Source organism: Homalodisca vitripennis, chromosome 5, assembly GCF_021130785.1.
Source record: "Homalodisca vitripennis isolate AUS2020 chromosome 5, UT_GWSS_2.1, whole genome shotgun sequence".
NCBI lineage: Eukaryota > Metazoa > Arthropoda > Insecta > Hemiptera > Cicadellidae > Homalodisca > Homalodisca vitripennis.
In genome coordinates, this window is record NC_060211.1 from 35,907,644 (window position 1) to 35,921,596 (window position 13,953).

General features: G+C 32.6%; 2 protein-coding genes across 2 annotated transcripts in view; one reads left to right on the forward strand and one right to left on the reverse strand.

Moving 5' to 3' along the window:
* Window positions 1–948: 948 nt before the first annotated feature.
* LOC124362000 (odorant receptor 33a-like) overlaps window positions 949–13,953 on the reverse strand; it is a 30,444-nt gene continuing 17,439 nt past the window's right edge. The window contains exons 2-5 of the mRNA XM_046816133.1: window positions 13,345–13,444; window positions 9,387–9,494; window positions 3,538–3,693; window positions 949–1,390 (exon numbers count right to left, since the gene is read on the reverse strand). Of these exons, the coding sequence (XP_046672089.1) occupies window positions 1,328–1,390; window positions 3,538–3,693; window positions 9,387–9,494; window positions 13,345–13,444 (427 nt within the window). The 3' untranslated portion in view covers window positions 949–1,327. The remainder of the gene's footprint in view (window positions 1,391–3,537; window positions 3,694–9,386; window positions 9,495–13,344; window positions 13,445–13,953) is intronic.
* LOC124362001 (BTB/POZ domain-containing protein 6-A-like) overlaps window positions 6,816–13,953 on the forward strand; it is a 31,147-nt gene continuing 24,009 nt past the window's right edge. The window contains exon 1 of the mRNA XM_046816134.1: window positions 6,816–7,133. Coding sequence (XP_046672090.1) covers window positions 7,130–7,133 — 4 coding nt within the window. The 5' untranslated portion in view covers window positions 6,816–7,129. The remainder of the gene's footprint in view (window positions 7,134–13,953) is intronic.

Below are 13,953 nucleotides of genomic sequence, written 5' to 3' on the forward strand. Positions count from 1 at the left end.
TTTAGGACAGCTGAGATAGTATCAGTGACTGTCTGTCGCAGTGAATATGTTACACTATGGTTCATCTCTAGCTACAGAATATGATGTTAACACCTTCACTGTGACACCAGTCATGTACTGACTTTAGGACAGCTGAGATAGTATCAGTGACTGTCTGTCGCAGTGAATATGTTATACTATGGTTCATCTCTAGCTACAGAATATGATGTTAACACCTTCACTGTGACACCAGTCATGTACTGACTTTAGGGCAGCTGAGATAGTATCAGTGACTGTCTGTCGCAGTGAATATGTTATACTATGGTTCATCTCTAGCTACAGAATATGTTGTTAACACCTTCACTTTGACACCAGTCATGTACTGACTTTAGGACAGCTAAGATAGTATTAGTGACTGTCTGTCGCAGTGAATATGTTATACTATGGTTCATCTCTAGCTACAGAATATGTTGTTAACACCTTCACTTTGACACCAGTCATGTACTGACTTTAGGACAGCTGAGATAGTATTAGTGACTGTCTGTCGCAGTGAATATGTTATACTATGGTTCATCTCTAGCTACAGAATATGTTGTTAACACCTTCACTGTGACACCAGTCATGCACTGACTTCAGGACAGCTAAGATAGTATTAGTGACTGTCTGTCGCAGTGAATATGTTATACTATGGTTCATCTCTAGCTACAGAATATGTTGTTAACACCTTCCCTGCGACACCAGTCGTGTACCGACTTTAGGACAGGTGAGATAGTATCAGTGACTGTCTGCCACAGTGAATGTGTTATACTATGGTTCATCTCTAGCTACAGAATATGTTTTTAACACCTTCCCTGCGACACCAGTCATGTACCGACTTTAGGACAGGTGAGATAGTATCAGTGACTGTCTGCCACAGTGAATGTGTTTATACTATGGTTCATCTCTAGCTACAGAATATGTTGTTAACACCTTCCCTGCGACACCAGTCATGTACCGACTTTAGGACAGGTGAGATAGTATCAGTGACTGTCTGCCACAGTGAATGTGTTATACTATGGTTCATCTCTAGCTACAGAATATGTTTTTAACACCTTCAATGCGACACCAGTCGTGTACCGATCTTAAAAAGGCAGGGATGGTATCAGTGACTGTCCGCCACAGTAATTGCTCTAGAATTGTAAAACCAAATGATTATTTTAGTATTTATTTGTGCACTAGTTAATTAACATAAAGAGATGTGAATGTGGGTTTAGATTTGCTAATATCAGACTAGACATATAGATATAAACTAATACATCTGTTGTATTGACTAGAGATTGTGAAAGCTTCAGCAGGCGTCAGCAGCTGACTACATGGATCTGTTGTGGGTTGACAACAAGAAGTTGAGATAGGAGTAAGCAGCTTGAAGAATCTGAAATTAGAATCTTTACTTAGAAAAGTTGTAACTTTTTTTGTAAAGATTTAGTCAAATGATTGATGGAAGTTTGAGTGGTTGTTTATGAAAAAAGTATTGGTGATGTTGATTAATTATAAATTACGGTAATAACTGCACTTGTTTGGGGCAATGAGTCTTTAAGAAGAAAAGAAAGTGAAACAAACTTTTCTTTCTTGAATCTTTGATGGTATACTAAATGGAGTCTTGTGGAAGAGAAAATGCTCACTAATAGCGAAAAATAAACACCCCAAAACTTGAAATAGAGTTAGAGTTCATTTAACTTATTTGTGTGCCGCCTGAAAAACTCATAATATAATTAGGAGGGCAGTTTCAAAGTCCATGTAATATCAGAGAAATGGCTACATTGTTTGCACAGAGGTTTCTAATCACTAGTATACTTTGGAGTTGACATTTTCCAACTGTATTACTATGTTACTGTACTTTGTGTCAAAACATTTGAATTCGTCCAAGTTTAGTTAACTACATTATGAAATCTTCAAATGGTTCCAAAACAATCTCAGTGATTTTTAAAGGAACAGTTTGCAGCTTTTTCAGTGGAATTTAACTGTCTGGATGAAAAATTATTACGTGAGTAGATTGTCAGGGATGACAACACACACAAAAAAGACAAACAATATTTCTTCAGGTGAGAAGGCTGCATGGCTTTTTGGAAATGTCCAAGTGCAACTATTTTAAAAGGAAAAAAAACCATTAAAAGGCTTACAGAAAACAGTTCTTTTATAAAACATCCCACCTAATTTCTATACACTTTAATGGCAACAGTGAAGGATGCATGATTCAAACTGAATCCGTGTCCTCAGTATACCTCTCTTGGACTGCCATTTGCTTCATGACGTTTAAAGAATTACTACAGTGATTCAAAAAGATACATGATTCAAACTGATTGCATGTCCTCAGTATTCCACAGTACCTCTCTTGGACTGCCATTTGCTTCCTGATATTCAAAAAAATTACTACAGTGAAGGATGTACGATTCAACCTCAATACATGTCCACAGTATTCCTCTCTTTGACTGCCATTTGCTTCCTGATATCCAAAAAATTTACTAAAGTGAAAGATGCATGATTCAAATTGAATCCATGTCCTCAGTACTTCACAGTACCTCTCTTGGATTTGCCATTTGCCTCCATTTTACAAAACATTTCTAAAATGAAGGAGGAGGCATGGTTCAAACTCAATCAACATCGACTAGGTGAGTCCTTCACAGATAAGTCTAGTAACCATAGGTCAGAGGATACCAGAATGGAATTTATATAAGTCACAAGAATTTTCATAATAGTCACCAGTTTGCATTGTAGAAGCAGATTAATTAATTTTTCGTGAAATCGAAAACGAAGTTTTCCAAAGAAAGAAGTTAATTATCAACTGCTCGTTTTGGTGGGTGGTGAAGTTGAGGTGTAAAGAAGTAAAAATATATCATATAACTATGTAATATTTTTTGGTACATGTTTTAAAAAAAACTAACCAGTAGACACTTATATAAAAGTTTTATTAGTGTCAACCAATGTGTAATGAGACAAGACCGATTATTTGGCTGAAAATTGAGACTTAGTCCTTGTATCCTTAGTTTCACTAGTGTCAACCGATGTTTGATGAGATAAGACCTATTATCTGGCTGAAAATTGTAACTTTTATTCTCTGTATCCTGTTGGCTGATGCCGCCATAACTATTATTAAGCGTACGACAGTAGTTATAAGAGTTTAAAGAAGAAAAAGATGTTGAGAAATATCATCATTGGTAATTTTCATTCTTTTAGTAACCTTCAATTTCAAATACAATTAAAATTAGTGCGGCTTATTACTGATTTATCTCTTAGGTGAAATTCCTCTTTCAATTTCACTAAAAAGTAGATAGTTTGCTTATACAAAGCACCTGGTCTATTTAAATTTGGAAATAAACCTTACAATAATTTTTATTCGATTTCTTCTAGTCTAAACCACTGAAAAAGTAAGTGGACTTAGGGATGTAGAGTGCTCTCTAATCTGTACTTGTAACAGAAAAAAATTCACACATATTCAAATTTTTTCAGCTTCTGAAAATTGGTTTATCAAATATCGTTTTTTTAAATTGCACACGATGTTCATCTCAGAGAGATTTTTACCTGGCTATATGTCTTCATGTCGACAGTGTAGATACCACCAGCCGAGAGGCAGATAGGTTTGTTGCACCGTGTCATCACCACATGGAGAGTCTTCTTGTAGCTACGGTCTTGACCAATCCAGGGACTGTTGTAGCAAGATTGCCTCATCCTCTCCCCCTGTAGGTAACACACTACATTTATATGGAATAAACTAATAATAGAACATTCATGTACACAGAGTTACAAGATTGGATTGGAGGAGGAATAGTATAAGTTGCTGAGTAAGAAAATTTGTAAAGAGTACCTTCTTTCATATATATACACAAAGAGAAAGAGATTATCAAACAGAATAAGGAGGAGAGTCGATACAGTACAAGGTTGATGGTACTGATAAAAAGTGCAATGGTCTTAGACAGGATTTGAACCTGTGCTATCTCTAAGCCCAACGCTCTAGACCATTCAGCCATCGACTCTCCCATCATGATCTTCCAAATGAATGTAATGGATGTTCCTAAATTGTCACATAAGGAAACTAATTGAAATTGTTTACTCATGTTAATTCTGAATTAAAATAAAACAATCCAAAATTATATTTAACAAAATTAAGTAAATTTTTTTAAATACTATAATTGGCACTAATCCCCAAAATTAATACTAGATCTTTGTCACTGACTCTTATGTATCAAATAATTGTTGATTTGGGTAGGTGGTATTAACATGTCATGTCACATTGAAGATTATTCATATCATAATTTTACATAATGTAAAGTGAATCAAGCAGATCAAATAACATAACTTGCTGAGATTTCAACTGCCTCGTACAATAGAACAATCGTTAGTAAAATGAAATGAAGAAGAGTATTTTCTTAGTTCATTGAGAACTTTGCAGTACTTTGATTGGTTGTCGTGTTGAGCCATTGTGTTTCAGAAAGAGTTACACTAATATTTGAAAATGTAATTGTTCTTCTCTCTCGTTCTGATTGAAACGGAATTATAACAGCCTAAACTAGTGATTTCAGGTATGTTATGAGTATTGTAAAAAGTATCTTGTGAATTAGTACAAGTTGTAAACCTACATTGTTACTTACAAATACTGATCAGTTATTTTCATTTTACGTTATTTTTCAATACATTTTTTATGTAAGTTTATTTGAAAAGAATTTCAATCAATTTATATCTGACAACATTATTTCATTTTGTGGATTGAAAACTTAGTTAAACCTTGAATTAGACAAATGTGTTTGTTCCATCCCCAGTCTTCGGCATCACTCATACTTCAGTTATCTGAGATAAATACATGTTACTTTTCCTGTATGCTCAGTTACCGTTTATCCAAAAATAACACATAGTGTATATATTTTCTAAAGAACTGTGACGTTACAGTAATAACTAATCTCAAAAGAGTCATAAAATTTCACTGTAAATTTTTACCATTAAAACCAAACTTTTAAATGCCATCACCCAAGTTGCTAAACCATGTTACCTACGAATGGGACAGACAGATCCCTTTTTTACTTCCCCATGAGGATTAACCTTATTCTGCCTGTCCTCGTGGGGTACTGGCTTATGTGAAATTGTATCAATCAGAGTAAGGAGTAGAGAAGGTACAGTACAGGGTTGATATTACTGATAAAATAAAAAGTGCAACGGTCTCCGACAGGATTCTGTGATTATCTCTAACTCAGACTCAAAGTCCGACGCCCTAGACTGTTCGGCCATCGGCTGTTAGTGTGGGACAGTGTCTATACTACATTATTTATCTAGAGTTTCAGTGATGGCATCCAGCGTTGTGTCTAGATTTGCTTGTTATGGAAAATTCTTATTAGATAATAGTTATTGTGAATTAGACAAAAGTGGGCTTGAATGATTTAATATTGAGGCTCTGTACTGCTGTTTGGAACACTTGCAATTTCGTTGTCAGAAGTCAGAAATCCTTTATTCAGAAATATACAATGTCGTAACTTGCAAAAATAACCCAGACACTAAAAATGGCGTGTGTGTGGGCATTATAATTACCCACTATTTTCCATTTTATGTTTAGCCTACTTTCATAATGGTATTCATAATACAACAACCAATACATCTAAATACATTCTTACCATCCTACATCACATCTATCACTTATAAATATATAGAGCTAGTATGTAAATAAACACTTAAGAAACAGCAATAACAATAAATAGAATAGTTCATCTAAATAACAATAACAATAAACAAAACAGAAAAGTAACAAAGCTAATGAACTCATCATGCAAAAGAATGTTATAATTGACAAATAAATAGAAAACAAGAATATTACCACCAGAGCACACAACAGCTCTCATGCATATCACTCAGTCAAGACCATGTACGGGTTTTCCTCAATGTACCTTACTTTTTGTTTGGAAGCAAAAATACTTTCGGCTAAACTTATGTACATTTAAGCAACAAATATACTCAATAAATTATATATAACAACTATAAATAAACTATAAAAACCTCATAAAACAAATATAAACTCTGACAGAACATAACAACAATATAAACTTTCTTCAAAAACACTTCAGAAATTAGTGAACAATAAAATGCAATAGCAAACTCAATTTATTATCTTTAACAAATAATTCAACAATAACAACAAATAGCACTATTAATGTTTTCAACAAGACATAGACTATAAATATTAACAAATAATTTCTATAGCAACAATAGTACACAAACAAAAATTATTTTACGTAAATAAATAAATAGTAACAATAATACATAATAACACCACATAATTAAATTTTTGTTAACTTATTAAAAAAGTCATAATTTTCATTTTAAATTTAGGTTTCTTTTCAAGTATAATGCTATTACCAAAATGTCTAATTATTTCATTGTAAAATTTTGGACCCAAATAACGAAGTTGCATTCTGCTGCGTTCCTTGTTCAAGTTTACCAATTCAAGTGCAATATATTGTGTAAATCTCGTCACTCTATTAAACTGTCTCATTGGAAACTGCTCAATTCTTACATGTACATACATCAGACAACATAACTTGTGTATTTGCTCAAAAGTAAGCATATATTCATGTCTCCTACAATAATCGTGTGGTCATTCTTTAGAGCTAAAATATTTTCGAAATCATAATTAAATAGTGTATAAGTAAATTTACATTGCCTACACATTCCAAACAATGTCAGATTAAAAGTAAGATTGTTGTAAGTTATCTGAAAGACTGATAAGCTCAGTGAGTGGTCTGCAGTGAGATAAGTCTGTGGGTACATTGAATATCAGAGTCCACGTAGATAAGAACTCCACCTGCCTGATTATCTGGCCTCGGCTGGAACAACATGTTGTAACCTGGTATGGAAAAAACCTGTCCTCTTCTCCACTCTTAATCTACACTTCGGTCAATACTATAATTCTGTATTGTTTAGTAACATTGTGTAAACTAAGCCAAAACTTTTGTAAATAGCTACTCCTTCCTTTTAATAATTATCTTACAGGGAGGCGTACTGTTGATTTTAATTTTTACTTGAGATAGTTTGGCCACTTCTACCTGTCAACCTGCCCAGCAGCACAGTGTGTTGAGGCAAGCCTGGCATCTACCATTTTCCATCCCGGATTATTCCGTAACATCTTATACTCATGGGTAAGCAATACTTTCTAAGAATTTCAGTGTATTATACGTTGTTTAGTTTCATTTTTCTCGTTAAGATGTTTGCTATCTGTATACACTAATATCTTCAGGATGACATTGCAAATAACTAATATATGAGTTTGACTAAGAATGTGCACTAGGTGGACGACAGGATGAAAATTCAGCCAGTCCTAACCCCCTTCACTTGTGTGTGTTCAATTTAAAGTTTAAAAATCCTTTATTCATTGTAATACGGAACATAGTTTTACATCAATCATCCTGAATGCACCGCATGCAGGAATACATTTGACCACATCAATTTTCTTTTGTTCTAATTGTCTTTTAACAGCAGTCTCTAGCCATTAAATATTTCATAGCTTCTTTTTATAATCATAAACATAAATACTTTATCATTTAAGTGTGTTCTTTTATCAATATACAAACTACACCATAAACAAAGTAAATAACAAAATAATAAATATCAAAAATATATAACAATAACATTAAACTTAATAGAAATAGCAATCTCAATTCATAACAATAACAATATAAATTAGCAACAATGTAACAGCAACAACAACGTCACTATAGAACATAAAAAACAAATAACAATAAGTTAATTTGTGTGTATAAACATTACTTATGAACAAATTCTAACAGTTTAATTTTTACTTTATGTTTTTTTCTCAAAGATAGTATCATTCCCACAAAATATTATAAACTTGTAATAATTGACCGGCCTCCCATGTTATAAAATTGATGCCTACTAACTTCTTTGACTAAAAATGGAATTGATATTGACACAATCTGACCTGATCTAGTAAATTTGTTTTGTTGTTTAAAATCAAAGTTCTGAATGTACATAACCATCAAATACTTGTATAGCTGTTCAAATGTTAAAATATTTTTCTCAGCGAATACATAGCTTAATCTACAATTACGTTTTATATTGTACTAGCTGACCTGGCCACGCTTCGCTGTGGCTTTGTCACCGTACGATTGATATTATCTACAATTGTGCATTATTATGTATTTTCATAGATTTACGTAAAATAAGTCATAAGTACGCATCATCTAAATTCCTTATTGCATTATACTGTATATAAATGAATTACCCGCGGCTTCGCACGCAATTTCCCGTTGAAAACAGTACACTATATTCACTTATTCTTTTTCTATCACATTCTAAACATTGCTGAGATAATTGATAGTTGTTCCATCGTGAGCCTCTTGGGCGCATATGAAGGTATGTACCATATTCCTGCCTCTATCTTTCGTGGTTTTTGCTAGGTGTTGATAAGTTATTCAGAACAATTAATGTATATGGATGAATCTCGGTAAACTAATTAGGTTATAAAGAATCAAATTCGGTCTGTTAAAATTAATTTTCCTGTCTAAGATATTTCCAGTATTATTTAGGAGTGTGCCTTCAAGAAAATGTATCAAAGAAACCCAATTTCGATCATAAAGTGTCTTCTTTCGGCTCTTTTCATTTACCTTCCATGTAACCAAATTCAATTACCTTATGTGCAAACATTCACGGATTTTTACAATGAGGTTGTTTTCATAATAGCGTTTAATAGTATTTTCATTGCATTAGATAGTTTATTGATCATTGGTGCAATCTGAATTTAAAATTAGGCAATGACGTCTTCTATGCAACCTGCATTACACTACTGATCAAGCACTTTACAATCAAAATTTTCTAAATTTTAAATGTAAACAAATGTTTCTGCCTCTTTGATGAACTTCAGCTAAAAGTATTAACAGCTGTTAAGTATCAGTTCGCTTTGTATTATGTGTCGTAGCGCAGTCTGTCGGATCCAATTTAAAACACTCTAACATCAACAACGATTTATAATTAAAAAATTAATTAAATAAACTATTTAAATTGGACCAAATTTACTCTAGTATGTATGCCTATGTTACTTCCAGGAACGTGTAGAATCACTGTACAAAATTTCACGATGTTTCGTGCATTGGTTCCAGAGTTATAACGGAACATACAAACAAACATTCGCATTTATATATATAGATATAATTCATAAGGTGTGCCTTTCATTCATTACAGGTGTGTTTGTGGACCTACCTGGTCCCAGCTGCAGTCACTATTTGCTAATACTATTCACATAATTGACTGGTTATTTCAAGAGATTGCAAAATTGTTGTGTGGCACACAGCGGTAGATGCACGTAAAATTTTCAAGTACCCTTACTCTTGTACTCTGTATAGTCTCATTCTTGTGTGTTCTGTCAATTATCTCACCTCGTTAGTAAGAAGCTGGCCAAACCAACAGATGAGCCACAACTGCAACATGACAGGCACCACCTCCCCTAGAGACGTCACTGTTGTCACTGAGATGGAGAGGGGCGACTGTAACAACACACTTAATATAACAATTCAGTTGTGAACATGAGCAATGAATTTACCATTACCAATTTGTAATTTCAAACTGAAATTCGATTCTGACAACTGTATCCACATTTTTCTACTTTTTCTAATTAATTTTCAGTTTGAAGTTATTAAAAAAGTTTTTACAAAAATATCCTTTAAGGAAGAATAAATTACCTGTCAAAGATAGCTTAAAAATAGAATATTTCAATTGTGCTACTTAAATAAATAAGGATTATAAATTATATTCCAAAATATTTTACAAATTACCATCGAGTATTTACATGGCACTGGGATTTTTACAGAGGTGTAAATAATGGAGGGGGGTAAAATTCCTTCCAATATAAATAAAGAAACAAATGCCTTTATTCATTCAAGCTTTCCTCAGATACAACTCATGTCATGTTTAAGTAATACATTTTTTAATATTACAGTAATAAATTATACTTTAACAAACTTACATCTGAAATGAGTTTAACTAAACTATGCAACATAATAAAGAAATAACTTAGTTTATAATATAAAAAACTTTAGAGGTAAAACATCTTAATCTTTTTTCAAAACTTAAGAAGATATGTCCTTTTGAAACACACAGGGAGAGAAATGTACGCTGTTCGGCCAAAGTACAAGAAACTTCTTCACCTCCCTTGCCACTTTGGGAAAGTGAAGCTTTCGATCATGGCGGGTGCTTCGTTGTATGATCTCCTCTTGGTATTTCAGGCCCTCACTCAGGTACTGGGGCTCTTTGAGCTAAAGAACCTTGCAGATCATACAGCTAGTAAGTATCCTGCATATGGTTTCCAGAGGCACCATATTAAAGACCTCTCGGCAACTAGACACATGATTGAATTTTCCAAGATTAAAAATGAACTGTGGGGCACAGTTCGGGAGTTTTTGAATTCATTCAGTGTCACCTCTTGTGATGATATTGCCATATGCAGGATAGCAGTAAAAAAAACAGATAGGACTGCATTTTGCCCAGAAGTAGATTCTTGAACTTGTAAAGGCTCCTGAGCCAGCCTTAGACACACTGGATAGTGTACGTGAAATGGTCATGAAAGTGAGTTTGCTGTTCAACATAGGTCCAAGAATTTTGACCTTTTCACAGACTGTCAAACTCCCTCCACACAACATAACATTTACGCCACTTTTGTTGTAAGGGCCTCTACTAAGGGTTGGGGTGCTGTGTATAGAACAGTGTACTTGCCAACATTGAGAATCAGTCCATTGATAATTGACTATTCGAGAGCTCTCTCTCTATGTCTGAATTCAACTGATCAATGGCAGTTTCCATCTGGAAAGACACATAAGACATTTGCATCTGGAAAACCAGCTATGAACAATTTGTACAGATTTGGCTCTGGGCAACTGACTTGTGAAACACATCTTTTCCTCAGCAAACATCCAGGTGTTTCACTTCCCAGCCTGGTAACCTGTGTAGTCGATCATTCAAGTAAGGCTTACAAACACACACAGTATTCCTTTCTTGTAAACATTATCTCATTCTGCATTAAGTCAACAGCTTTAAATTAATCTAGTAATACTAAGAAAGTTCAAGTTAAAAAATCTTTATTCAGGAAAAAGTTGAATACATGCAAAATATAAACATTTCGTGCAGAAGACTCAGATAACTAATACATGAAGTTATTTTTAACTACATTAAACTACAATTAAATTGACAATTATAATAATATACTTAAATCTAGGCAGTATTATTTTATTTTAGTTGGTTAGTTTATATTTATTAACAATACTATCAAATATAGACATTACAACTATATTAAAATGTATAAATAAATAAAACAATAACAATATAAATAACAACAAACAACTACAATAACACCAAAATATATTTTTTTAACTCTTTAGAAACATGCAGTGATAACATTTAGTAAAAAACTAACAACTGGCTCCATCTTATATACTATCGAATTAAGAAACTAAGATCTAATTTCAAAAATAATTTAATGCTTTAATTATAAATTTTAGTTTTTCGTCTAAAGTAATTTCATTTACAAGGCATTTTACAGTTTTGTTAAATATTTATGGTCCCATGTAACAAAATTGGTGTCTGCTGGATTCTTTAATAAAATTTGGAATATGGATCTGTATAAATTGTGATGCTCTAGTTTCCCTGCCAGCAACTATAAGAGTAAATTCATTAAAATGTTTATGAACGTACATTAAGCAGCTTTGTTTATAAATTTAAAAAGTTAGAATTTTTTTTTAAGGTAACTAATTCTATCTCTTGTTATTGACGTTAAAAAGTACACCTGCCCTTGTCTTTTGCATCCAGCATCAGCATGTCACGTAACAGGTTGGTAAGTGCAGTGCAGGTACTGTGATTTTTTTTTCGAAATCTGACTGTAATAATGGGAATATTCTAGCAGTGTTTACAAAATCCTTCCCCTTTCGCACAACTATCTTTTCAAAAATATGGGACAACTGGTAGGATGGAAATAGGTCTTAAATTTTCAAGAGCAGCTGATGCAGTAATTTTTTTAAATGGCCCTATTATGCTTAATTTCCAAGATTTTGGGAAGACTCAATTTTTTTGGAAACTGGTTTATAAGATGAGTGATGGCCACGAATGCAAAGGACTCAAGGATTTTATTATTTGAATCAATATACCGTCACTGTTAACTGCTTTTGATTTCATCTCATTCTAGCTTCTTTTTCAGTGACAGTAGTATATTATCGATTAATTTTGTTCAGTAGTATTGTAAATTCAGAACAGTATCATCAACATAATTGATACATCCCAATTCAGCAAAATAACTGCTTTCGGTCCATACCTACTGACAAGACTGTTCCCAAAATTAGTCAGAACATCTTTGACATTTACTTCTTAAAGTCCAGTCCAATTTTAACAGCTTGATTTATGTCGCATAACTTTTATTAAAATTGTCTTAGGCACATTAATGACCACTCCGAACTGATGTGACACATACATTATTCGAATAAAATATAGCATCACGAAAATCCTTGACTTTTTTTACCAATCTCTCTTTTTTTTAATATTCTCAATAATTTTTTAAATCCTACAAATAAAAAAATATATTTGGATAACAACAATCCAACTTGTGCAGCAGTTAAATGTTTTAATTATACCTATCGAGTTTATTCACATTTAGATTTTTCAGATTTATTACAAAAAAGTTGTGTGCTCTTTAATCAGATTCACCTCCTCCTCCTCCTCCCCCCGCCAAAAAAAAGCCAAGCCATAGCTATGGTACTGGATTGTTGTTACAGTTATACCTATAGTATATATTTGTTATTTTTCATATAAAAGTCTAAATTGAGAAAAATAAGTGGTTATTTTAAATTATGGAGCAATTTTGAATTTTTTATTATTAAGAATCAGAAAGTAGAATTAAATCTATTTCCATATACAGAAAGAAACAATGATGTGTGCTTGTGTAGGAGTTTTACACAGTCTAGCAGAAATCGGTTAATTGTAGCAATCAAAGGATTAAATAGAACAAAAAATATTACTTTACTGATATTCTTTATAATTGATTTTTATTTATTAAATATAACTTTTCCACAAACTGCCCTACAAGTTCAATTTGTGTAATATTTATTCTAAACTGGTTTCTTCAATTAATTCTGTACAATAATATATTATCTTAATAAAATTACTAAGTGCCACATAAAGAGATCTAACTTATTGGTACATGCAAAATTCTGTTCCTTATTCTGTCTGTGTATGTTTTGTATAACGTTTTACGTTCAGGCGATACAGTATCTAATGATGACATTACGTATTTACTGCATCCAAAGAAGAATTTTTCTTAATTTTTAGTATAAAATGCATTAAATAAAAACTTACCAATGCCAATCTCATTGCATTCAGACAAAATATGAAAGTGCAGCTCTCTAGGTACTCCAAGATGATGATCTTGAATGCTCCGTTCAGCAACGAAATGCACCTTAAAGTATTAACATTAGATGAAGTAAAGTTTTTCATAAACATAAAACAGCTTTAATAAACGTATAATAAATCATGTTTTATAAATTTCTTATTGTATGTTTTAAAGCTCATGATAAAAATAAACCAAGTAATAGTACGGGAGCTAGCAACGTTTCTAAAACAAGAATTTCAGGTCAGCTGATTTTTTGATATGCTGTCTTTCTTGCTCTTTCGGTTGGAGTCCGGGCCATCTGGCTGGCGGTAGTGGTTGCGTTTATTAATGCGCATCTTACATGCACAGGTAAAAATCCTGAAGTTTAAAAGAATTTTTTTATGCGTAATTTTCAATTTTTTCCCTTTAGATAGATCTACCAGACATTAATTTTTTATTGCCAGACATTTTTACTGTTGTTAATTATGTGCCATACGCGAAATTTTATTTTTTTTAATAAAAATTTCAAAGTATATTAGAATGTCTGTAATTTTTATATTATGTTATTTAAACATAAAATAATCTAAAATTAATTT